Raw genomic sequence first — 26728 nt, 5'->3', positions numbered from 1 at the left:
AATCTGTTGTAATATATCGAAAAGGAAGAAAGAGAGAGAAAAGAAAAAGAAATTTCAACGACTTCATTCATAATTGCACGGGATATTTAATCACAGGATCTGCCCCTTTAATCAGGATTAAAGATGGGCGCGAGGTGGGAGATGAGATCGGTTCGTAAGGGCCAACACTACGTCTCTTTCCACTCTCCTCCTCTCTCTCTCTCTCTCTCTCTCTGTGGGCAAACGGTGTCGAGCGTAGTCGAGTCGAGTCGGCACGGCCGGCTATAAAAGCCCTCTCGCACCGTGCCGTCCACGTCACACGTCGTTAGCACTCTGCACGGTGAGGAACTCCGACGTACCACCTGTTATATTATTCTTCCCTTCCGACCGAGCGCCTCGTTTTCGTTATCTTTCGTTCTACGTGACGCTGGCCCTGCTTGATCGACCAACGATCGACCATCAACACTCCGTCATCCGTTCGTTCTACTCCTCGCGAACCACGTCCCGGAAGTTGTTTTTTCGAGTGTGAAAAACTGCTTCGTATCTTTCTTCCACCCGTCTCGTCTCTCTCTTTCTCTTTCTCTCTTTCGCGCGCGTTGCAAGCATTTAACATCTTCGTTTCACGTGATCCAACGGAACGGAGATATTTCGTTCGAGGGGAGATTTCTTCAATTTTCAAGGTAAGCGTTGTTCAATGATCCTCCGTCTTTTTTTTCCAAACTAATTTTTTCTTTTGCCGCCTTTTGGCGGGAGATTCGAAAATTGTTCAGAGATGCTTTTATGTACAAATAGAGGCGCGTTACAAGGGAGACTGAACAGGGTCCTATCGACTTTACCAGTCATCGGATAACGGAAATTAGGATAAGGATCCACCGATTATCATTCTTTCTTTTTTCAATTATCTCCAACATTATCGCGCGTCTCTCGAAGGGGGGGAGGGAGGGGGGAGAAGGAGAATTTAAGATCGCGGAGAAGATGAAAATGGTAGAAACGATTTGATAGCCGCCTATTTTTAGATAATATTTTTTTTTTTTTTTTTTTTCTAAAACACTTAGATTAGAGAAACTATCGTCGAATAACTCGTTGCGACAGATGCAGAAAGTGGGAAGAGGAGATAAGGCGGATTAGAGAAGAATTAAATAGAATCGGAAAATTGTTGCAAATTGTTGCTTAATCATTCCCGCTAATACATAACGATAACGGAACGAATAAATTTTTACGATTTCTCTATTGCTCTTCCTGCATTTTTCTTCCCTCTCTCGACAATCGTATCGAATCCAAGAGTCGTGGAAACGATGTTATTTTTTTTTTCGAAAATTTCCTTCGTTTCACTTACCGGACATCTCGATAGGCGTCGCCTCAACGTGGAAAGGAAAGAGAAGGGTAAGCGGACGGATAATCCTCACAGTTTCGAGAATCGGAAATGCTTCGCGCTCTCGCTAATTAAGAGTTTAACGATCAAACGCGTGTAGATCGCTCGCATGATAACACGGTTGCGTGCGGGGGAATAAAAAAAGAACTAGCACTCCCGTGGATCGTACACGACTTTTCGATTTTTTTTTCTTCTTTTAATTTTAATTAAACTCTCGCTTGTAATCTTCCTTAATATTGTCGCTCGCTCGCTCGGTCGGTAAAATTTCCTTTCTTTTTTTTTTTTTTTTCCTTTCGAACAAATATTCGAAGCAATTTAACGGCAAATAAACAAAACGATATATATATATATTCGTTGGAAATTCGTTGTTTAATCACAGTAATATTAATTATAACTTAATGATACGAGCTGCAGGACAATTAACTTTTCGCACGCGCATTCGTTCACATTTGCACGAATTAATTTACGAAAATCGTAATTTTCGAAAATTACGTGTTGGGAGGAAAATTTTTAGATTTCTCGAATTTTTTCATCTCGAATCGAATATCGAAAAATCGATATTTGACCGAACATCAAATCGATCTTCTCTGTAATCTAATAGCAACGTGGTGAAAAACGTCGGGATAGAAATTCGTGGGACGATTTATTCCATGGTAATCGAGGAAGTGACCAACCAAGGATTGTTCGCGTGCTTTAAGCAAAGTACGAGCTTCCTTCGTTCGTTCGATCGGGTTTGGGGGACCCGATGGGACCAACCAATGACACCTGTGGGGTCGTATCGAGAATATTGGATTCCTCTGCGTCGCGAAACTGTGCTACGTTCTCGATACTCGATTTGTGCGTGCCTCGACACGCATACCTCTCGTACTACTACAATTCTCGTTATTTCGTTCCCATTCAACGAGCTGATCCTCCTCTATTTTTTTAAATGAATTTCGAATCGGATGTTGCTTTTTGAAAAATAGTTAATAAAAAAAGAAAATACGACTCGTTTACCATTGATTGATTTATTTTAGTTTCGTGTTAGTTTTTCTTTTTTTTTTTTTCGGTGTATTTTGTATTCATCGAGTTAAAAGGGATAGGAGGAAAATATATTTTTATATATTTTTGTAATGCAACGATTTTTTTCAATTCAATACAGTTAATTAAAATGAACGATGGATCGATTCTTTGGCGATCGTTGCGAATTTTTCTTCTTGCGAGATCTTGTGTACATCAAGAGATTAATTACATCATCTTATAAACGCAGCCTCTTCTCACTCGAAGTAAATAAATAATGATTTATCTCTCTCTTTTCTTGTTACGTACACTATTTTCTTATTTTCTTCTTTAGCGATTAATTATCGTCTTATTAACCTATTCCCTATATTTTAATAAAAATCAAGTGTACGTCTTGTAAACCGTGTGTTCCATTCCGTTTCGAATTCAATTTTGTAAAAGTTTACCACTTCAGAATCCCTGGAATCGTAGAAACGTTTATACTCGGTGATAAAAAACTTCTCTCCTCCCTTCTTTTCGTTAACGCGTAAGAAAAAATGTCTAAGCATGCGTTAAAATAGAAAACTTCAATATTTTCCTTGTTTCTTTCATATAAGAAGAAGAAACTTTCGAATAAATTTATTAATGGACCTAATTAATTGAATTTAAATATATACAATCGAAGAATTTTCTATCGCGCGCGTAAACGAATCGAAGAAATAGATAAAAAGTTTCGCGAAACGATAGAAACATCTCGCGATCCCCGCCGCTTTGCAATAGGAAGTACAATTCTTATTTTCTATTGGGCCGGGCTCCTAACGGTCGCCCGAAACTCGGACAGACTCTTCTTTCGTTCGAAACGCACACGTTCTCTCTCTCTCTCCCTCAGAGTTACCCCCACTCCGGCACATGTGCGTATCTCGTTTCTAGGAGCAACCGAAACGAATGCCAATTCGTTCTCGCTCGAGCGAATTCGCCAACTATCTTTCGTCGAACTTGTACTTAAACTTGTCGAACGTTTGAACGTCTCCTTTGAATCTTGGGATCTTGATCGTTTCGTCCCCTTTCCCAATTCGACCATCGACACGATGCTCGATTAATCCGATTCCTATCGAATCTCCTATCGATCGACAACTTGTCGAAACTTTTTTTTATTTCAATCGATTCGCGTCCCGAGATCTCGAGACACATTCGTGCGTGTCCCGTCGACGTTGACAGCGCCGCTTTAACAAAATTATCCCTCTCGAGATAACCGGATCAACGGCGGTTTTCGGTAATGTTTCACTTCGTGAAAAACGTCTCTCTCTCTCTCTCTCTCTCTCTCTCTCTCTCTCTCTCTCTCTCTCTCTCTCTCTTTCTACTCTTCGTTTCTCGATTTTAAAAGGGAGAGAGAAAGAAAGAGAGAGAAACTTTTTGACCGAGTGAAAGGATAACCTTGATTTAGTTTTATAGAATAGGGCAGTGCAATTTATTAGGATGAACAATTGCCATCTCTCTCTCCTCTTAGATCAAATATTTTCCACGTTTTTTTCCACGTTTGGGGAGGAAAAAGTGAAACGTGAAACGGGAAAGAAATATCGTTTTACACCTGTGGTATAAACGTTAAATTTCTCCGCCCGGAGAAATCGTTTCGAGAATAGGAATGAAAATATAAATGGCGTTTTCACGAGGCTCTTAATGGACGTCTTTAATTTTTTCTTTTTTTTTTTCTTTTTTTTCAAAACCTAGCTGTACAACGATCGCGATAGAATTTTTTCACGTGCTCTTTATTGCAACGGAATATGGAATAAAACAACTGTTTATGACAAGTTTGAAGAGAGAGACGTATTGTGAGCGTAATAAAGGGCTATGCGGGATTTATGATAAGGATAAAATATTGAAGCATCAATTTTTTTGTGCTATCGAGTATGTATTCACTTTCTTCTTCTTTTTTTTTTTTTAATTATTCAAACATAGAACGTTTCAAATGACGTCTCTGTATTTATATTTCTGTTTTTTTTTTTTTTAAATTTTCGCATAGAAATTTGCATAATTTATTTCCAAGAATTAAGATTGTTCCCTTGATAAAGAAATTAATCATGAAAGTGTCTTTTGACGCAACGAGATACCTTGTATCTGTACGATACAATTGCGAGCACGTTACATTCAACATGGTATCTAATTGTTCTCATTTTTAATTTCAGGATTTATTTAACAATAACAATAACAAGAATAGCATGAAACCGATCACGTTGAACGTATCGTCTCGTTGCACGCTAATCGAGTCGTCACGGATCGAGATAAAAATCGAATTCTGTCTTCTAATTTGATAGTGGGCATCGAGAGGACAGTTTCGAAGGGAAACATTATCGAGTGTATACCCGTTATTATTCCTAATAATCGAATAGATTAGCCGCGTTACGTTAATTGGTTTTCGAGATAGATCGATAATTAGTCTCGCGAGAATCGAGTCGGCACAGGAATTACACACACCGTCGGTAAGAAAAGTTTTCGCAGGTTATCCTGCGAGAGAATAAAAGATTTACCGATTTTAAAAAAATCCGATTTTAATAAAAACCTGCGTGAAAGGATATGGGATATAATAGGTTATGCATATAAAGCAATTTATTTTTCGATAGAAAAATCTCTTTGAACGCGTGAAATCAACTTTCAAATTTTCATTATTTTTTTCATTCGTATTTCGTATACGAAATTTTATATCCCACGGAAATACTTTTTAATGGAGCATTAAAATTTAAAAAATTTGATTGAAAAAGAAAACAGTGAAAACACAATACTTTCGTTTTTCGATATTTAACACAAAATTATCGATCAAAGTTCCGTAAACGTATGAATTTTGATATTGATTGCATATGCAATTGCGTCGAACGTTACGTTTGCTTTTCTCTTTTTGTGATAAAAAGAATAACGAGTCGACAATAATTTCGATAAACGCGCGTAAAATTAGAAGCAATTACGCTTGCTTCTGATAAAATTCATTCAGTTATCGTGGTGGCCGGCGCCGAGCTGAAATCGTTATCGCTGCTTCATTGTGGAAATGCACTTTGTCGCCTCGGTCGGTTGTAATTCTCGGTTGCGATACGATAAGGCGAAAGTTTGGCACAAAACGATGCACGAGAATCGATGATCGAAGGTCCAATTCGATAAGGAATTCGAGAAAAAAAATGGCGGACACGAATGTCCAACGATTGTTAGTAGTTTCGATTTCTAGTCGAAGTTCGATTAAAAGATTTGTTCTAGATCGTCATCCAGTGATTATTATCGTCAAAGATGCTTAATGTACCGTAATGTAAAGATGCTTTAAGAGTGACGTAGCTGCAATCGGTGAGATTAGAAACGAGTTAATGTACAAATAAGTTTTCGAGAGAAAGAAGGTTAAGAGATACGAGATGGTCTTAAACTAATTTAATCAGAGAGATGAAGATACGAATGTTTGAAGAATAATGGAAGAAAAATTTGGAATGTTCGAAAGTCGGTAATTTGAAAGTGAATTGTTTTTTCAATACGATTTTACATCATCATTGTTCTTTTACGCAATTCGTAAAATTGTATAGGTTAGAAAGTACACGTAACACTAGAATAATTCAAACATGTCAAAAATGAAGGATTTCATATTTTTTGTTTTACGATTATTAAAAGTATGAGAATGTTTTTGACAAAATTAATATTGTAGTATTTTCATGATATCACTTTAATTACAATTAAAATGTAAAATAGATATTTAAATATTGCAGTAGTTTCAGTTTTAAAAATATCCTATACTGTTTAATACTTTTTCTAACTTTGCAGATTTGAATACAGTTTTTATTGTACATTATGCAAAAATTGTATAAATATCATTACAATATTAAATGAATTATTCATTGGGGACATTATCTAATATCTTCTGAAGAAGTAAGACCTCCTTGAGAATTAATTGCATAATAAGATCGTAGAAAACGTGATCAATTTCCTTAAAAATTCCCATGACTGTTCAAACGTGTTTCAGCATAATGATATCTGTGAGAAAAATGATGGAAAGTGCGAGATCTCTAAAATCTTATCGACAGAGATTATTTAACGAGCTTAAGCAATTCATACGATTGCTACACGCCATTTTCGATTATATGAATTCGAGAACTTGAATCTTTTTTCATCCATTTATTTGAATCTACATTTTTAAATCATTGTTTTCTATTCTCGATACATTCATCCAGACACGGAAAATCGTGTCAATAATGATGGTAATATTTTTTACATATCAATTTATATAATATCTTAATTTTTAGATTTCAAATCAAACGTCGACGCGTTAACATCTATTTCACACTTTATAACTTGGAATTCTCGTGTTTATGAATTTTCATAATGCAAAAAACTATGGAGACGTTCAAAATTTCTTTTTTTTTTACGAGAACACAGTTTTGCATCGAGGAAAATATTTCAAAATGTCAGGGAAGGAAGAAACCTCAGAGCATGTATTCGTTAACACGGTATAGGTTATAAAATTTCGTTACTCGTAAATGATGGAAAGGACACGAAATTCGCCGTGTTAAAACCTGAAGATTTATCGATTATTGGCAATAATGCGGAAAAATTGTGATAAAATGTAATTTTGAAACTTTCGTTGCAAAATCGTTATGCAAATTATATATTTTTTTTAAAATATCAAAATTATATTTTTGACAAATTGGATGCTTGCAATATATGGACAATTAATTTACTATTAATTTTAATATTAATGAAAATTTCAAGTTCAATTTAACTTTGTCAAGATGTCAAGATTAAATTACACTATTATATATTTATTATAAAAATTACCTTAATTACATATTGATATTTTAGAAATAACACTTTTAAGAAAGATTTATACGAGATATTTATACGAGATATTTATACGAGATATTTATACGAGATTTATACGAGATATTATAGATAAATGATAAATCAATTGCCATTCCAAGTTTCACGAATTCTTTCATATAGTTTATCCAATCATAGTCCAGACATAGTTTTCGCGCAGTGTACTCAACAAATTGCCTATTCCGTATATGCTTTGCAAGAAGCATATATTTTGTTAGCGATATTGTTTGTATTAAAATTATTCGCCCACGAAAAACTGTTTTTCTTTTAATATCTACGTATTAAATGTAAACAGTAGATAAGAAATGTACTTCGGATATGAAGTGTGTATCAAGAAATACCATATAACATATACCAATATATTATTCAATTACCAAACCGCTTTCAATTTCAACGCTAAAAATTCTCTCGTGTCTCATGACGGATGAAAAATAGATAGAAAAATGCGAGGAAGACTAGAGGTAAATATTTCTTGAAATGGCACACTGACTTTTTCGCAGAAGAAAAAATTTATTATTACATGTAGTCGTGAAAGTCAAAAGTGAACCGGTTTAAATTAGTTATCTTTATAAAATTCTTGTTCGAATATTAATAAAAGAATTAAAAAATTAACGATTTTTCATATTTTTTTTTTACAAATGTTCTACTTATGAATAGTATGGTATGATGTATGTGTGCATATGATGCAACAATTTTCGCGGTAACGATGAAAGTGTTTTTCTGATAGTTGTGTTACGATACGTGTTTCGCCATGCGGAAAAGAGAAAAACTTGATAAGTCAGCTATAAAGAATTGGAGTTATTTTATGAAATCGGTTAGAATTAATAAAAAAACAAAGTCATATGTACATAAACACGATCTTTTTTTTTATATATATTTTTCGTAAACAAAAAATTATAACGGATTACATAAATTGAGATTTATTAGATGGATAATTATTTCAGTGAAATTTCTACATTTGAAAGTTTCCAATAAATGATTTTATTTAATGTCAAATGATATTTCTATATTCTTTTTTTTTTTTTTTTTTTTAAATAGCTTTATAACATTCACGAAAAGTATTGCGAGTATCGCGTGGAATTTCGTTTTGTGCAAATGCTTGCCTTTAACTTTGCGGGTAACAAAGTCTGTGTCAAAATTCCTAAAATTTCCTGGCTAACTTCAAGCAGCTGCAAAAAGAAATACTAGGAATGTTTCGTGTTATCAAGTTTCGCGAGATTGAACTGATTTTTTTCTTTTTTTTTTTTTTTCGTTTCATATCATACGTAAATACTTTCCTTTATGTGTATTATTTTCACGATAAAATCTCGTACTTACATCGATTTTATTATTATTGTGATAAAAAAAATATACACCCACCTTCTTAATTAAGAGAAAGTTAAGGCAAAGTCGCCTTTATCCTGTCTGGAAGAATTTTCGCGAGCCGTGTAATCTTAAGAAATTAACTTAAAAATTTTCAGTGGTTCGGAACACAAAGAAGACAAAGTTTCGAAAGTGGAGGGGGGAGGGGAGTGGGATCGCGTTGAACGAATTTTCATAATTCTATCCTGGTAATTTGCATTAAGTACAAGGCGTCCAAGTGTAATTACCCTTTACTTTAAAAGACGATCTTGAAAAGGTACTCCTGGGACAGGTGTAATTGTTTCGAACGCCCTTCGTTTCACGTTACACGAGGCTGTTCCAATTTTCTGATTTAATCCTTAAGCCCGATTTACACCCGCCGCGCGAAAGATTTCTTAATATCTGTGTATGTAAATTACAGAGAGGTTAACAAAGGAACGAGGTTATATTAGAGAATTTATACAATTTAATAATTTTCAATAATTTATATAACGCGAAGGGAATTTTAACTCGTGGACAATATTATTTCGTTAATTTATTATTCGATTCGCAAAAGGGATCATATTAAGGTTAACAGAAATTTTAGTGAAATTACACGACACATTTGTTCCGACGTAATTTAATCGAAGCAATTGTAAAATCATTTATCGTTTCGTTTATTTTAATATTACTGGTTTATCAACGTTTGATTTCGATAGAAATATATAATGGGAACGTGATATCAAACGTATAGGTTATGTTATTACGGTTCTCGACAAAAGCTGTGCTTGCTATAAAATAACGTATTAACCGTTAAATGAACTTTACGCTCTATAAAATATTTTTAGCCACAGTTTACGTTCAAATAATTCTCATTATTAATTTTTTGTATTATAGAAGCGAGATTGATTTTTCGTAATTGGAATTCGCGAATTAATGAAATTACGAATACTTTCATTACATTAAGCAAACTAATGTGTATTATCATTATCAGGAAATTAATAATCACGAAATGCTGTTCACGCTAAACGATGCGTTTTAAATTTCCGTTTAATGAATTTTCGTTTTCGATGCGATGTGGCAGCCGATATTATAAAATATTCGAATATTTTGATAAAGCAATTTCCTTCCTCGTATTTTCTTTTTTTCGCGTATTAATTTATTAAATAATATTTTTTTTAAAAAGAAACGAGAATTATTCTGCAACAATTCGAAAAAATTATTACGCGTAATGTGTAATATTAAATTATATCGAATAAATTAAAAATATTGTACAGCGGAGAGGAATCACGATTCGATGAATTTTTCTCTATCTCATTTTTCCGTGAAATACGGAAATTAGAAGGATAGTTTATTTGGGTCATGGTACGGCAATAATCCATCTTTCTGTAAAAACGCGCCGCATCTGTCACATCGTGCCAACTACATATGTGCGTACATGGTCGTACAAAAGCTTAAGACATATCATTTTTATAGAGTATACGTATTTAGATACAAGTTTATTTTAACAGAATCTATTCTGAAATGTGGAAACTGACAATAAAAAGGCGAGGTGAGTGAACAAGGAATCATAAAACAGTTTTATCGAGAAAGCTAATAAAGTTGTTTTATTACTCTAATCCGTCGGTAAAGATACTTCAATCAACTTAACTTGTCGCCGAGATATGAATTATATTTTTTATTACATTCCGAAGATTTACAGAAAATTTGCTTTCGAGTTTTCATGATTATTTGCAAATGTGTAATTTTTATCTATACAAGTCGAATGGAAATTCTGTCGAGTCATCCTGTACACGAAAGTCGATCTCGAGTGAAATTCCGTTGCAAGTGACGAAGAAACGGGTGAGAATTTATACCGGCAAATGATAGCGATATATATAGAAAATCTAGGATAGTTTATCGTGAAATGTGAAAAATTGGAAATGAAACGAGTCAAATTACGAATCCTACTTTACCTACATATTAGTAATGGAAACGAGCATTTCAAACGTGTGCACGCTTTTTAAACGCGACTAAATTCAGTTTACTCAGTCATACGCGATGAATCAAGCTTTCTAAAATTGTATTTTATATTCAGTATCGTAATTTCCCTCTTTTTCTCCGGTGCTCGGCCTCTTCGTGCCCTCTTCGAACTCTCATTTGAATTTTCATGAAAACAAACCTGCGGAGACAACGAGGTTGTGCATACGCGAAACGAACGTGCCTGAGGGGGGAAAAAAACAGGAAGATGCGAAAAGTGTTTAATGTGGCGTACGCGTCGCGAACAGTGGCCACCCATTTTCCTCGCTAAATTAAATCCAGTCACGTGCGAGAGCTGATAAAATACGAGTTCTTTAATCTGTTATTTCAATAATTAAATCGCGTGTCAAGAGTTACATGTTTTTTTTTTTTTTAATCGAATCGACTCAATTCAATGAGACAAAAGTGAAGTTGGCAGGCATATCTTCGTTTGTGAGGAAAATATATGCTCGAAAAGACAAGTGTAGTGACAAATAATAAAAATGACAAGACGCGAGAGATATTTTTAATAAAGATCTTGACACCTTTAAAATCACAGTCATATCAAAGTGACCGTCGTTGTAACATTGTTATGCATACGAGCTCTATCCGTCAAATTTTACGTCCTTGTAAACGTGAGATTTCCCATCTGTATTAAAACTGACCTGCGCACTCTATGCACATTTGTACCTACGCGTTTCGAGCTTATAGGAAATGCCAGCCTAACCTCAAAGGCAACGAGACAGCAATGAATGCCACGGCAATATCGTGTTGCGACGTAGTGGAACGTGAGCAATACGAGTTTCCCCAACTAGGATTTAGAATAAAATTCGAATCACAGAAAAAACAGATACTACGATACAAGTTGTCTGTATCATATCGGAGAGATCAGAAGAGATCACATCGAATTTGATCGATATTTATATATACGTATAGGATATACAATCTTATAGAAAAGATGCACGTTTCCGTATGATGTTAAAATACCATGACATTGCTTATCACGACGAATTTATCGAATAATCTTCTCTTTGAAAATCGTGATGTTTGTAGCATTTATGTTGCTCATACGGGTAGCTAATTTCTACTGGTAGTTGGAAACTTTTTGCAATTGTGAATAGAATAGAATTAACAGTCGTGCAAATGAAACCACAATTTGTCCACAACAAAGAACAAATTTTATTTCATCGTCTGTTGTAATCGCAATTTATATCAATCACGATTAAAACGAAAATATGGAAAAGGTAAGACAAAATATTGAATAAGAATTTAAATATTTTTTGTGAAATAGAATTTCGGAAAACGTGTATGTTCACATATGAACAAATCCATAGGAATCGAATCGGTCTATATTCAATATCGTGAGATGAATTTATGTTATGTAAAGCAAAAAAAAAAAACTCATGCAAAACAAATTGTTTCAAAGCTCGTGGTAAATCAATTTTTGTTTTTGAAAACTTTGTAAATAACACTCCAGTTATTTTTATTGTTAACACAATTTTAGAAATAAATAATCAATTTTACGTAACGTGTTTTTGGAATTTTTCTCCATTTATGTATTTCTAAAAGACAAATTTTGAAAATCTTAAAAAAACGATAGTTAAAATTTACAATTAAGATGAAAATATTCAAATATTTCTTTAATAATAATTTAATAATTTCAAGTAAGTTATTTAATGTCATTCTTAGTTTGATATAGATCCCGAAAAATGTTCACAAGTAAGTATAGAACATTAAATACCAAATGGTACAATATCACGTGATTATAATATTTGTCAACTCGTATACAATTTAACAAATACCCACTCTTATTTTCACGTTAAACGTGGCGACATTTGAATAAACTTACTATTTTTTTTCCTCTGTGAACTGATGCACTAAATTGAGCAATCTCTCTCTCTCTCTCTCTCTCTCTCTCTCTCTCTCTCTCTCTCTCTCTCTCTCTCTCTCTCTCTCTCTCTCTCTCTCTCTCTCTCTCTCTCTCTCTCTAATTTGCATTCAAAAAATTTTTATACATGAAGATAATTCATTTTTATGAATTCGAAACAAAGTATTCTTATTATTCTTTTTATTTCTGCGTTATAAATCAAATTTCGTATTTTTTAATTTTATAATTTTTCTCCTCCCCTCTCGTACAGGAACACGTGCCATTCTTTCCCGTGGTTAAATTTTTTTCCATTTTAATGTCTGGCTCGTCTATTAGTTGGGAATTTTCCAGGTATTAAACAGGATTCATTTATTGTCAGAACTTTCTTTTATCCTTAATTTTCTCAATCCCATTTTTTTTATTAAAACACATATTATACATTACACATCTCTAAATTTTTTAATGAAATAGATTCGACGAGTACCATTATACAATTATTATTATACAATTATTTATACAACAGTTAAATTTTTTTCACTCGTTACTTAAATAAAGTCATTTAAATAATTAATTTTGCCTCCCGTATTAAATAAAATAAATAATGGACAGTTATTCGTATCGCGTTAAAAATGATAAAAATTTAAATGTTTTGTGAAAAATAATAAAATTTTTAAAACAATAAAAACCGATCAATTACCACCAGATTGTAAAATCGAAAATAATTGCAGGATACGTTTATAAATAAATCATTGAATCAGTGAATCAAAATAAATAAATAAATCGTGTATAATTGTCTTTGATTCCCAAGCCGGAAAATTTAAACTCGTGCAAAATCAAAAGGGAATTTACCGGTCATGGAATTTCAGCAAATATTTAATTTCTCCATGCTTGAACCGCTAAACCGAAAATTAATTTCGCTTTTCCCCTCTTTCGTCGTGTCAACATCTTGACGTTTAATCGTTTCTAGATGCGATAAAGTTAATACGTTTTCTTGCATATTTTTATTAGAACAGTTCTTCGAGAAGGATAATTGGCCCTATAATGCAATAGATCGAATTATTTCCTCCTTGATGTTCCTTTGAGTGTCGGAGAAACCCGTTTCCATTTTAATTTATCATTCATTAGGATAATTGTATTTCGTTGTAACCGTTAACTTAATTCGAGATTATTATGATGAATATATATATATGTATTATAATGTGTTAACACGAATTTCTATTAAATTATTTTATTGCATCTCGCTACAAAATAATTTTTCGTTTTTCAACACGCATTAACGATCTTAACCTAAAAAATCAATATCAGCTACTGTTTCAATGCAAAAACGGCGGGGATGTAATTAAACGATAATTCTATTTTAAAGCTCGTTCAACGTCTCGAACAACTCTCTAAACTCGACAAGGATACGTTGAGAGAATAGTTTGCGTTAAATTAGGAAACTTTCGTTTAATCGAACAGATATAAGATAGATAACATCCTATCGTTTCGTCCGTATGGACTCAACGTATTCCATGTCCGACAATATGCGTACTTGTACTACTTCCGCCTACGGATCTCAACAATGCACGATATTATTCCACGATAATAAAGGGACGGTCGATAAAATATTTTTTGGATTTTTATATACGGGTAAAAAAAGCAAAGAGGTCGGAATTACAATAATATTTTGTGAAAAGTAAATAATAGGTTTAAAGATTACATTATTCGATGATTTTATTTTTTATTATTAATACAAATATGAAAAGTTCATCCGAATAATCGCTTGACGTAAACACGACAATATTATACGCCATTATATCTAGCGGAAAAATAACATAAACAATTTTTAATAAAGCTGTCACGATCAATTCTATTCGTTTATTTATTTCATTTTTTTTTTATTTTTTTATATTTTATCTTTCTATTTATCCTTTGTATACGTTCGAATCCACGCAATATTGCAAAATTATATTTAACAACGACTTATATTCAATAAATTATACTGTAACGATGTAACAATTTGAATTTCGCGGCTTTCGTTTACCACAAATCAATTAACTTTTAATTATTTTTAGTTCGATTTATTCATGCAAATAATTACTATTTTTATACCTTTATATCGTGAATATCAATCAGGACTATGTTGCATCGTAGGTGGCTATATTAATCTGATTCGATAGTTCAATCGATAACCGTGCGACTTTATCGAAAAAGTCGATTCGACACTCGAACGAATGATGTGAAGTGATTCCAGAAACGAGATTTGCTTGACGAGGAAAATTGAGGTTAGAAAAAAGGAAGGGCTTGAAAATCAAGCGTAGGAATCGAGTCAAAGGATCACGCGTGTAGACAAGGTTTTCTTGTAATTTAATCTTGTAAATTGCACATGCAAATTTTCGTTAAATTTATGCATAGTGTTGTATATAAAATATGTGTTCGTTTCGTGTCAAATTAAACGTAATGATATTTAAGAAAATTTCTTTACCTTGTGTTCACATACAAAGTGAAAAACATAATTCTCGAATTACAATTTTTTTTATTCGATCGAGAACAGAACTGCAACAGTTGAATACATTCGAATCTAAAGATATTATTAAGAATGCATTAATTTCGTGTATACATGGAAATTCTGAGGAAGAGAGAGAAAAGTATTAAAAAAAGTTTTGAATACTTTCTGATGAATCTTCTTTGGTAAATCTCTTCTCTTCACTTTCGTATAATAAAATCTTCGGTTAAAAAGTAAATTGAAAGGATATGAAAGAAGGGATAAAGTTTAATACTTTGTAATTTTTAATATCCGGTATTGTTATATTTGAAATTTTAATCGAGAACTGCACCTCCTCGATATGCTTTTCAACGATTATTTGATCGAGAGAGATTTTTCTTTTATTGATTGCGAGAGACTTTAATAGAATCGAAACTTTAATTGGAGTATTTTTTTTTCTTTTTTGGATTTTGAAAAAGCTTCTTCATATCGATTCTCTATTGAAATTCTCTAATGAATAACCAGAATTTCAGGTTAGATTTGCGTAATCGGTATCTTGAGAAAATTAAGAGGAAAAAAAAAAATAAATCGATTCATTAAACTAAAATTATCGGATTGAAGAAATTTTTATAATAATTTTTAAGGGCTTGGCGCGTTATCAATGAATCAATGTGCAAATTAATCCTTCCATCCTTATATCCCTTCGTTATCGATAAATTTCCGCTGGTCCTAAACTTGACAATTATTACATTGATTGCGGTTTATTGAACACATGTATGCGATATTTTTAGACTCGAGATTATACATGTGCCCGAATTATTAAACTATTATAATACCACGTTTCCCCCATTATTTTTTTCCTGCAGAAATACGATACGGAAATCGAATATTTTCTAATTGAAAATTTTAAATCGGGGAATAATTTCGAAAGATTATATAGATCGACGTTAATTGCGATAAAAATAAATGTCTATCTGTTAATTAATTTTCAATTACTTGCGCAATTCGTTACTTAAATAAAAAAGATAATTAAAAAGGAAACTTACTTTCTTTGCTTAGTTCTTTTTTTTTTTTTCCGCCATTATATTCGTCCATTAATTTTGATCGAAATGTAAATTAATAGTTTTGAAACTATCGGAATATAATCCTTGACGAATCAAGCGAGTCGATAATCTGTCGAAGTTAAATTTTCACAACTCGCCAAGATATCCCGGAGGCAAATGCAAGTTTTTATCTTAGTATCCACGTTGCCTTCCTCACTGATTGCGAAATATCTCACGATGTGAAACTAATTTGCATACAGAGTGAATTTTGCATCATTTTTTTCATTCTTTTTTTTTTCAAATTCATAATCTGATTCTGTATATATATTTTCGTAATTTTTCGTTAACAAATCTATCTGTCAATGAAATGAAATATTCAGGGAGAAATAACAGGGAGAATCAAATTTTTAAAGATTATCTTTCGATTATTATTCTTGATTTGACTCAGAATTCTTAGATTTTAAAGATAGATGAAGCATGGAGCAACATCGATTTCGAATATAACCTAAAATTTTACGTTCTAATAATGTTAAAAATGGTACTCTAATTAAAATCATTACTATTACAATTAATAAATTAATTAAAATTCAAATTATTATTTATCAATTTACATTAATATAATTAAATTTTAAATTTAATGCAGTTATATGCTAAAATAATATTTAATTTATTGATTAATAAATAATTTACAAGTTAAAGTGCTTTCGTACAATTAATATTTATTTTGTTATAGATAGAAACCAATCGATTCGAACTTAAATCATGTAAGAATTTAAAAGTCGAACAGATTTAAAAATTTAAACGTTATTTGATTAAACGTAGATTTATAGTGAAATGAATAATAATTCATCCACTTCTTTATTCGAGTATTATTTCTTTCGTTATTAATGAATCGAGAATGGAAAAGATGATAAACGATTCGAGAAAAAAAAAGGAAGGAAAATTTAGAAGTTAAGTTTAGAGATTCGACGGTGTTAATGAAGTGGCCGGCCAGGTACTTTTCGCGAGCTTCAATTTTGAGGTTAGCGGAACGAATATCACGTTCGAACGAGCAACGATCGATGATGAATCGTTTTACCATCGTTACTGTTTATTTTTTTTCACCAGGATTTTATTATTTCTCTCTTATGCAACAGATTCGACAAGTCCGTTACGATTGTTCACAGTTATTGAAATTTTTCGTGAAATTTTTTTACACCATTCGATATATTTAAGGTATGATCGTTCGATGTAACGCGTGGAAAGCGTACAATGGATTGCAATTTATTGAAACAAATTGCATCTATTGACGTGAAATAAATGTATTGTTCAAAAAAAAAAAATTGAAACGAGCGATATAAATTAATTTTGTACAAATGAATTAGTTCTTTCAAAAAAGAAAAAGAAAAAAAAAAAGAAACGAATAATAGATAAAGAAACTTTATAACACGATGTAGTTAAAAGCAACCACTCGATATTTAAAAAGGGGATGATGAACAATGGAAAAAGTTTCGAAATTCATTATAAGAATTTTCCGGTTGACACATTCAACTGATAGAATTATTTAAATTAAAATGAAAATTGCGTTGTGACAAGGGAGAATAAAAAAAAAAAAGTAGAAAGTTTTGAACAACGTAATATAGTATACGTACAGAGTAAATAAAATGATCATAAAGTGAGTAAAAACTAACTTTGGAAAAGAAAACGTCGTGTCTTTCCGTCTATGATGTTCTTACATATTCCATTGATCCATTTTCTCGATCGCCTATCTATTATTCGTTAACTTAATGTAAATAAAAACATCCGTATAAAACAAGGAAATCCGCTTTAACGATTTCAACGAACTTCATTTAAAGTTTCGTAATTTTCTACGTAGGAGTGCGAGAAGATTGATTCATCTTAATATTCCTCTCAACTGCATTTAGATTTATTATAAAAAAAGGTGTGATGTCTGAAAAAAGAAGGGTTAAATAACTGTTGATAGACTAGATTTCTTCTAGATTTTTAGATAAGAATGCATCCTTTGTCCTCTTCTTATTCACACTTGAGGGCGTCGATAAAGTTTTGACAAAGAGGGAAAGAACTGGGGCATCTTGTATACAGGAATATTTAATTCCCTTTCACGATCTCCTATTATCCCTTTTTACAGATGGAAAAAGTTTTTTGCTCGTTAGACGATCGTTTAGCAAAATTACAGAATTGCATTCTCCATAAAAGATGGTGGAAAAACCTACCTTTGTAAAATTCCTCATTGTTAATCGATAAACGGCCGGCCGGCCACCATTTTCCTTTATTTTCCAGCAACTATCCCGCATCCTTCTGTTTCTGATCTATTCCGGCCTGCGAATAATTTCACGCCTGTTGCCTCGTGCAATATTTTCCTGTTCCTCGCCCTTTCTTCTACTTCTTCCCACTGTCGCCATCCGCCACCGTAATTAAAGCGTTCAGAGACAAGTTTAAGCACCAAGTCTGAACGAAGAATCTTCTTTAATCTTTTTGCCCAGGTCTCCACTCCCGATTTGATCTATCGGTGTATCTCATATGATGGATATACTATACTAACTTTAAATTTGTTAATCTTCTGCAAAAAGAGGTTATACATAGATTATAGTATCGAAAGAACAATTGAAATTATAAATGAATACATATATTGAGTTGTTCGGAAAATAATTTCGCTTTCTTATGACAATGAAACAGTCGTTTCACATGATCGTGAACAATCGAATTCAATCTCGTAGCAATTTCTCGAGTTATTATTCGTCGATTTGCTTCAATCCATGCCTTTAGTTTGTCTTCGTCACTTCAACCGATCTTCCAGAACGTAGCGCATCTTTAATGTCGAAATTGTTGAAATGAAATTTTGAAAATCATTTTTGATACATTGTTAATACATCTCTATAAATTTTACGTAACTTTTTTCTTGCCTGAATATTCTTACCTTTTCGATTATAAAAACGTAAAATATGCCGAAAATGCTCCTTTTGATCTTGCATTTTTGTTATCAGATAAGAAAAACACAATCATACACAGAATCAAACGAATTTTTCTTATAAATAAATCATAAGATATGAAGTGTCAAAATATATAACAATACAGTTTAGAATGAAGTTGGCTGGATAAACGTTCAATTAGCGACACTCGTGTGAGAAAATGAAATTACTTTTCGATCGACTAATATATTTTACCGATTTTCCTCAATATCAATCGAGGCAAGGTTAAACCGTGAAGTATCAAATGCTAAATTTACTAATCCTCGTTTATTTGAATGTAGCTAGCTGTCCTCTAAAACGGAATATCGACATGATCAATAGAGAGTTACGATCCGTAAACAGGACAATGAAAACGATAGTGGCGCGGCGACTGGTGAACAATAACAACTTATCACCAACTTTGAAACGTTGTCATCCAACTTTTGAAACATATGTTCTATTAATAATATTAATATCTGTTGTATGAAAATAACTAACAATATAATTTTTATAATTAATTTTCCTTTTATTTTTTTTCTTAAACCGACGAGTCGTTTTGGAGGTTATGATCCAAGCTTGACTATTAATTTAATACTTTTTCACGAATGTTAGCCAATTACAAAGTACACAGGAATAAAAAAAAAAATAAGCGACAATGATAGAAAAAAGGAAACAGAGATTGAGGAAGGACGAGTTTGCGGAGGCGACCAACCGGCGTAATTGGAAAGCGGGACAAGCGACCCCAAATTACCAGGCGCAAATTAAGCCCCAGGTGTTAATGAACTCGCGACGATGTTGACGACGAAATTGCAACGATTCTCGATGTCTATATCGACACATCGACCCAGATTCATTCACTTCCGAACTTGACCTTCTCATTTGTTGCTCTCGTACGAGCCTCCTTGCTATAAATAAAACGTTCGAACGTTAGAATGGCTCGAAAAGCTAAAAATAACCTTTATATTGTGTGTTTCAAAGTACAGTTCCCTTTTAATACTTTGATGGCGCATAGTGGTTCAAATAACGTACATTAATCGGATAAAATTAATTTTCAAATATATAAAAAAAATAATTATTTCGATGTAACAATTATATTTTAAAATTTTAAATCCTCTTTTTAAACGTTTACAAAGATTAAACGAAATATATAGATAAACAACTGATGGATAATTGATTGGTCACGTTTCAATAGTTCAATATGAAATATTCTGTAAATTTTTTAAGAAATACTTGAATTTTAATTTTATAACGGATATAATTTTAAGTTACTTATTATTAATAATAATATTCCTAATTTTAATTGGCAATTTTTTTATTCCTTTCAATATTTGAATGATACAGTATCTTTTTATAATGTTTTTTCATTTTATCAAATTATCATTGTTTAGGCCCATATTTATAGGATAATTTGTAGGATAGGATTGTCGAGGATATCTTATGCAAATATCCATAATTTCTTTTTTTAATAAGCATTTTTTTCTTAATATCTGTTTCTTTGGAATACTATTTCCAATTCTCATGTGTAAAGCTAACCTTTTAATAATTCCTCGACAGATGTAAGTTGGTCTCAATGATGATACAATGGTTTCTTGAAAAATGTGAAAAGCCAAAGATTCCTCTATCGAAGAAAAAAGAATTGAAAAAAACAATTGAAAACACAATCTGAATTCAATCGAAAACATTTTACAATATTTTATATATTTAGGTTATAAATCGAATTGAAAATCGTATATTAAAATTATTAATTCATCTTTTCATAGAAATGAAAAATATAAGAATATAAGAATATAAGAATTCGTTGTACAATAAGGCTTACACAAATATTTCACAGTCCTTTCACCTATCCATATAATCTCAAACATGCGTCACGTCAGATCGAGCATAGCTACGTCACTTACACCATAAATACTGTGTCATCCTATTTCGTCCTTCTCTCTTCTTCCAATTCCAAAAATCCTCAAATATGATGTCACCAAATCCTACAAACGGTGATACAATTCTTAAAGATTATCTTTGTTGCTTTTTTTTTGGAAAACATAACAATTATATTTGAAATGATAAAGTATAATATAACAGCGAATTATGCGACTTTCCACTATTACTTGTCATAAATATCGAAATAGAATCAATTGATAATTAATGCAATGTGATCTACGCACACTAGCGTAATTTAGCGAAATAATTTCATTATAGTGCATCTGTTTAAATAACGAAACTGATGATGAGAAAATTTGCTTAGATCCTTCTTTGAATTTAGGAAATACATATTTCACAAAATATCACGTGCACTCACTATTTTTTCCAACGATTTTCCCTTTCGCTCGATGCTGGCCATGACTTTCACTCACACTTATTAGATAAAGTTAAACGTCAATCTTTTACGTTGAATTCCTCGAATCGATTTACGTATTAAAATTTTGGAAAGAGATTTTTCTACCAATGAAGGGCAAAATTTAACAATTGAAATTACTTCTATAAATAACATTCAATAATTTATTCAAAATATAATAATCGAAAATAATTGTAATGCCAAATAGGTTATGTAAAAATCGGATCGATTATAATCGAATAATTACGAATAAATGTTATTCTTTTTTTTATTCAATGGATTAATATTCAATTCTGTGTTTTCTCAATCTTTTGATTGTCTTTTTTGTCTTGATTTCATGATAAATCGAGGTTATGGAAGTTACTTTCAACCACGCCTGTTTATTCTACAATATCCGATCGAAGGGTCTTCGTCCTTTTGACACCCTCTTTTTGATGGTGCCATTAACCTTTATCAAATATCCCACACCAATTTTTCTCTCTCCATGAGTTTATTATCCACCATGAAACGTCCCATTTCTGGAATAACCTTCAATAAGCGATAAATAGGTTAGATCGCACGTTCGATCTAACCTTATGTATATGTACATACAGTCAATAACAACGAATTTTACTACATTTTATCGATACAATCTTGATACAATTATAATTAATTCAAAAAAAATATTGAATTAACTTTGTTATTCCTACTTTTTTACTCATGTTTTTTATGCAGAATTAAAAATAATTTTTTCTTTAATATTAATTAATATCTTGTCACTGAGGTAACACAAATATTTAATAAAAACACAATGTGTACACGATGTTTGTTTTATAAAACTTTTTTTTACCGAAAAATCCAATAACGGGTAATAAAATGTCGTTTTCGTTTTGTTTCAGATACACTTGTTCCCTGTTTCTCAACACAATGATGTTGATGAGCGTGCTAGTGTCTCTATTGTTCGTCGCTATGGCTAAATGTCATCCCATATCCTACAACACATACGACGAAAGAGAATTGTCACGGGATCATCCACCACTCTTACTTCTCGTTGATCACCGAATTCCGGATTTAGAGGTACGAGAAACGTCTCTTTCCCTCCCCCTCCCCCCCTCAAGTTATTACAATGACATGAGTTATCGAATTAAAAAATGAAACCGTCTACCGTATCATCGCCCATATTTTCTTATTGATCGCGTTCAATGCCGATTTTCACTTGTTCCATTCTCTCCAATATTTCTCGTTCATACCAGTCCTGCGCGTATAAATAAAACTAGGATTCAAATTCTAAAGGTCGATGAATATAAGTAAAACGGTAGGATGTCAAGTATGGTTGACATACTTTCCTTAAAAAGTGGATTTAAATATTGAATATGTCGGATTTCATTCTATCGATTTCATTTTTCATATCATATGCTCTTGTGATAAAACGAACAATAAGCTTTTTATATTTTATCATATATATATAAAATTTTTACGACACTGTTAAATTACCGTGAAATAAATCGAAACATTAAAAAACGTCAAATTTTAATCCACGATACATAAAAATTTATTATTGAAATTAAAGCAATGTCATTTTTTTTTATTTTGAAAATTTTCTTTCGAATTAATTAACCATCTATTTTGATTCGATTCCTGAAAACGCGGAATATACGCAGAAAATTTCAATCGGTAATAGCGACTTCTAACCAAGAATTCTTGACCGACCGCGTGCATTCTTGTTTCGTGCTCAGCGCAGATGTTCCCCCACACACGCATACTTCGCTATTAACAATCATTCGAACTTTAAACTCGACTAAAATATATCCCCTCGCGGATTGAATTCACACCGTGAACGGATATCTATTCCTTGTAGCAGAACAGAGAAAATCAAACGTTATAACACGTCAGACCCGGATTTCATTTTATGGAGGCCTTATGTATAAACAGATTATTGGAAATACCTCCCCGTTGCCGAAACAATCGATACCATCATTATTCTGAACGCGAGAAATTATCCGCGGTGTAAAACGTGTAATAATAATAAAGCATAATACGCAAATGGTTAAATTATCGTTAAGAGGGCTGTAATTGAAAATATAATTGGAGGAACGTCCGCCCATAATTTCTTGAGTATCAATCGAATATGCATAAATTAATACATTATATATATATATATATATATATATATATATATATATATATATATATATATATATTCAAAGACAGAAATAATTCAAGAAAGTTGAATGGGACATATGAATGCCGCGTTTGCATTTCTCGAGATATTTTTCTTTCTATTCTTCCTATTCGGTGCGTTTAATTAAAACGATTTCATTGTCAGGGACAGCGATCGTTGCCGGGAACAAGTCATGGGAACACAATCTCGCGAAATGCTCTTAATTAACGTCCATATTGTGGAAGTGATAGAATTTATGTCAAGAATGTTTGGAACGGAGCGATATATGCGCGAAATGAAAAGTAAATAGTTGCTGAGAGAGAGGGGAGAGAGGGAGGAGGGAGGGGGGGGGGATTTAATTTTTATCTAATCGATAGAATTATTTTTGAGTTCTTTTTACTTAAAAAAAAAAAAAAAATGAACGTTGTAATTAATAAAATTTACCAACATATTTTTTTTATAATAGGATGAAATTTTAAATTAGGATGAAAAGCGAGAAAACGTGTGAAATTCGAAGTATGGGTGAACGCAGAGCGTTTCGTGTTAACCATACATGCGTGTAAGTGTGTACTTATGTGGCCTACTCTTTTAATACGCGCCCCTTTTTGCTCATATTCTTGAGCGAGTGTGTTCCATAAAACTGGCAATAAAACCAGAGAAATATTGCGTGGTGGTAGGCTAGAGAAAACTGCGCAACGTTGCGTTGATTTCTTTCTTTTTTTTTTTTTCTTTTTTTCTTGTTTCACATGTGTGTATATGCAATCGATCCACTTTAATTCTAATTCATAATGACCTTTTTTTTTTCCCGCCACTTCAACCGTAATATTGTCCACGATAATCAAATTCTGTTCTTTACTCAAAAGCGTGGTACTATAGTTGGCGTAATTGTTCCATCTTTCGCGTCAAATATCCACGTATATCCTTTGTGAAGTGTTTTAATATTCATAAAAAAATCTTCACCTATTATTACGACGTTATGCTCAATTCTCTCGAAACTGAAATATAACTGTTTTAAAATTCTCATTTATATTGGGCAAATTTAGAAGGAATGTGAAAAGACATTTTTCACTCGACTTTATCCATTAATTCTACGATCGAATCGTACGATGAATTTTTTAGCAATATATTTAGATGTTTTTTCCTTGTACGAAACGATTAACAGCAATAAACAATAGGTGACCAATTCTAAATTATTTATGACTTTTATTATTCTATATATTCTTTAGATGTAATTTCTTCACCGAAATTGTAGGTTATTGTATCGCACGATTCTTTGGGTTTTTAACCCACGCGGATTCTAACACTTTGATGTCATTTAATTTTTAATTTTTAATATATAAACACTTTTTTTCATTGATGAAATATTACAATTTTTATTTCAGTTCCATTTCCCAATAAAATGAAAATCAAGTGATCTATAAAAATGAAAATAAAAGATACATTCGTTTCTTACATATCGTATAATCCGAATAAATTGCAATTGAATGTTGCAAAATTATATTTCGAGAAAAATTAATATTGGAATATTAATAACAAAATTTTATAATTTTTCAGAATGAAATGTTCGACTCGGGAAATGATCCAGGATCAACAGTAGTCCGAACGAAACGTCTTGAATCAAAACGTATCGGATCATTGTCGATTGTGAATTCTATGGATGTGTTACGGCAAAGAGTTCTTCTTGAACTTGCTAGACGTAAAGCGTTACAGGATCAAGCGCAAATCGACGCCAATCGTCGTCTTTTGGAGACGATTGGAAAAAGATCGTTACCCCTTTATGGTGGAAATATGTCTAAAACCGGCGACTCAAGGCTAAAGAGCGAATTTGAATACGTACTCGAGCAACAAGGAAAAAATCATGATCGAAACGTGGCACCGGAAAGAATTTCCGAAAGATTGCAAGATTGGCTTCATAACGACGATTCGGCATTTCGAGAAAGACAGGATGATCAAACGCGAAGGGTAATTATTCGGAGGGAACATTTAATTTCATTGTGAAATTTCAAATTTATTCCTAAAATTTTTTCGTAAAAAAATTAAATGAAATTTAAAATTTTCAGGCGCAAACAAATGAGCTACGTTTACTGTAATCGACACTCAAGAAGAGCACTCACAATCAATTTTCGCTATATTACGATTTTTTATCTAAAGCTAATGAATTGCATATAGTTTATCTATTATTCGTCATATTCCTCAGGTTATATATATATATATTATATATATATATATATGTATACAAACATGTATCTATACATTTTGTGGCGTGCAAAATTCATTATTTAATACGTATTTCATTCATGAATTATATGCAAATTATTCATGTGTCAAGCGTAAAATAAATATTAGTATTCGCGCATGATATATTCGTAGAAAGCAAAAAATTTAAAAAATAGAATGTAACAGTATTTATTTTTTCACTTTCGTTTTAATTTTAATCGTAACTAGTTTAATTTTGTAGCATTCAGAAAGGGAAGAAAGTAGAAATAATAATGAAAAATATAAAGTAATTTTTCTTATTGATATTTGAAATTTAATGTTATAATTTGAACGTTTTATCTTTTTCTATTTCTTCCTTTTCAATAGCGCAAAAATATGTATATGAAACAAAACAGTATTATGCGTTGTGATCCCACAAAGTCTGCCCAATCCAACAATCTATATAGAAGACATTTTATATCCAATATTGGATGTAATTTAACGTAAATGTTTTTTCACATTAGAATTAAGTTTTACGAACACAATGATAGAAATGTTATAAACTATTTTATTATAAATAATAATTTAAAAACGTAAATATTGTAACTTTTAATTGAAATTAACTATGGAAAAAGATTATAAAATTGTATTTATCTATTGTACAGTAAAGTTTCTTGAATCATGCAATATTTTGCTAATAATTTCAAACTATTTCCAAAATATAATAGATCCAAATAGTTATAAATTTAATGTAATGCAATTATTTAAATAGATCAAATGCTTTGTTCCCGACAAACTTTAATCATGAAAGGAATAAATGTAATTAAGAATTAATATTCCATATCTTAAATATATATATGCAAATTATTTTTTATTATATATTTTATTTGTGTTAATAACTTTGTAATCAGCACGTCTTTTGTTTCTCTTAATATCTTCGAAGAAAATCAAGTAATGATCTAATGAATTATATATTTTATTACCAAAGAAATATATTACACGTATGTATTTTAAAAAAATCGGTAAACAGTTCCTTTCATAAGTACCATAAATTAATAGACATAATATGTTTTCTTCTATCAAATTTGTACTTATGTAAAACATCGAAATATGATTTATTTTTGTAAATTTTATTAAAATCTTATTAAAATATTTTATTTTTGATTTTATACACTTTATATTATAATAAAAATGTAACATGCACATGAATATTTACAAAAATAATAATACTGTATAAAAATCACGATAAAAA

General features: G+C 31.6%; 1 protein-coding gene and 3 long non-coding RNA genes across 5 annotated transcripts; 2 read left to right on the top strand and 2 right to left on the bottom strand.

Moving 5' to 3' along the window:
• Nucleotides 1-5305: 5305 nt before the first annotated feature.
• LOC113219044 lies at nt 5306-7976 on the top strand. Of its 2 annotated transcripts, none has more exons than XR_003305468.1 (3): nt 5306-5800; nt 6119-6223; nt 6318-7976. It is a non-coding gene; the product is annotated as an uncharacterized LOC113219044 (long non-coding RNA). The 2 variants fall into 2 exon arrangements; XR_003305467.1 differs by having other exon boundaries at nt 5307-5804; nt 6318-7975.
• Nucleotides 7977-16594: 8618 nt separating this feature from the next.
• LOC102656404 lies at nt 16595-19243 on the bottom strand. Its single transcript, XR_412538.3, has 3 exons — nt 18781-19243; nt 18077-18672; nt 16595-17981 (listed from the first exon to the last, which is right to left on the bottom strand). It is a non-coding gene; the product is annotated as an uncharacterized LOC102656404 (long non-coding RNA).
• An 877-nt stretch (nt 19244-20120) lies between these two features.
• Nucleotides 20121-22012, bottom strand: LOC102656431. Its single transcript, XR_412539.3, has 3 exons — nt 21105-22012; nt 20628-20790; nt 20121-20429 (listed from the first exon to the last, which is right to left on the bottom strand). It is a non-coding gene; the product is annotated as an uncharacterized LOC102656431 (long non-coding RNA).
• A 46-nt stretch (nt 22013-22058) lies between these two features.
• LOC100576130 (diuretic hormone 44) lies at nt 22059-26577 on the top strand. The gene is made up of 3 exons (XM_026443316.1): nt 22059-22196; nt 24835-25242; nt 25341-26577. Exons 1-3 carry the CDS (start codon nt 22089-22091, stop codon nt 25368-25370), a joined length of 546 nt encoding a protein of 181 aa, XP_026299101.1. The 5' UTR covers nt 22059-22088; the 3' UTR covers nt 25371-26577.
• The last annotated feature ends 151 nt before the right edge of the window (nt 26578-26728 follow it).

The sequence above is a fragment of the Apis mellifera genome, linkage group LG10 (assembly GCF_003254395.2).
Source record: "Apis mellifera strain DH4 linkage group LG10, Amel_HAv3.1, whole genome shotgun sequence".
Lineage (NCBI taxonomy): Eukaryota > Metazoa > Arthropoda > Insecta > Hymenoptera > Apidae > Apis > Apis mellifera.
Note: the sequence above shows the minus strand (reverse complement) of the source record. Positions and strands in the feature narration are given on the sequence as shown.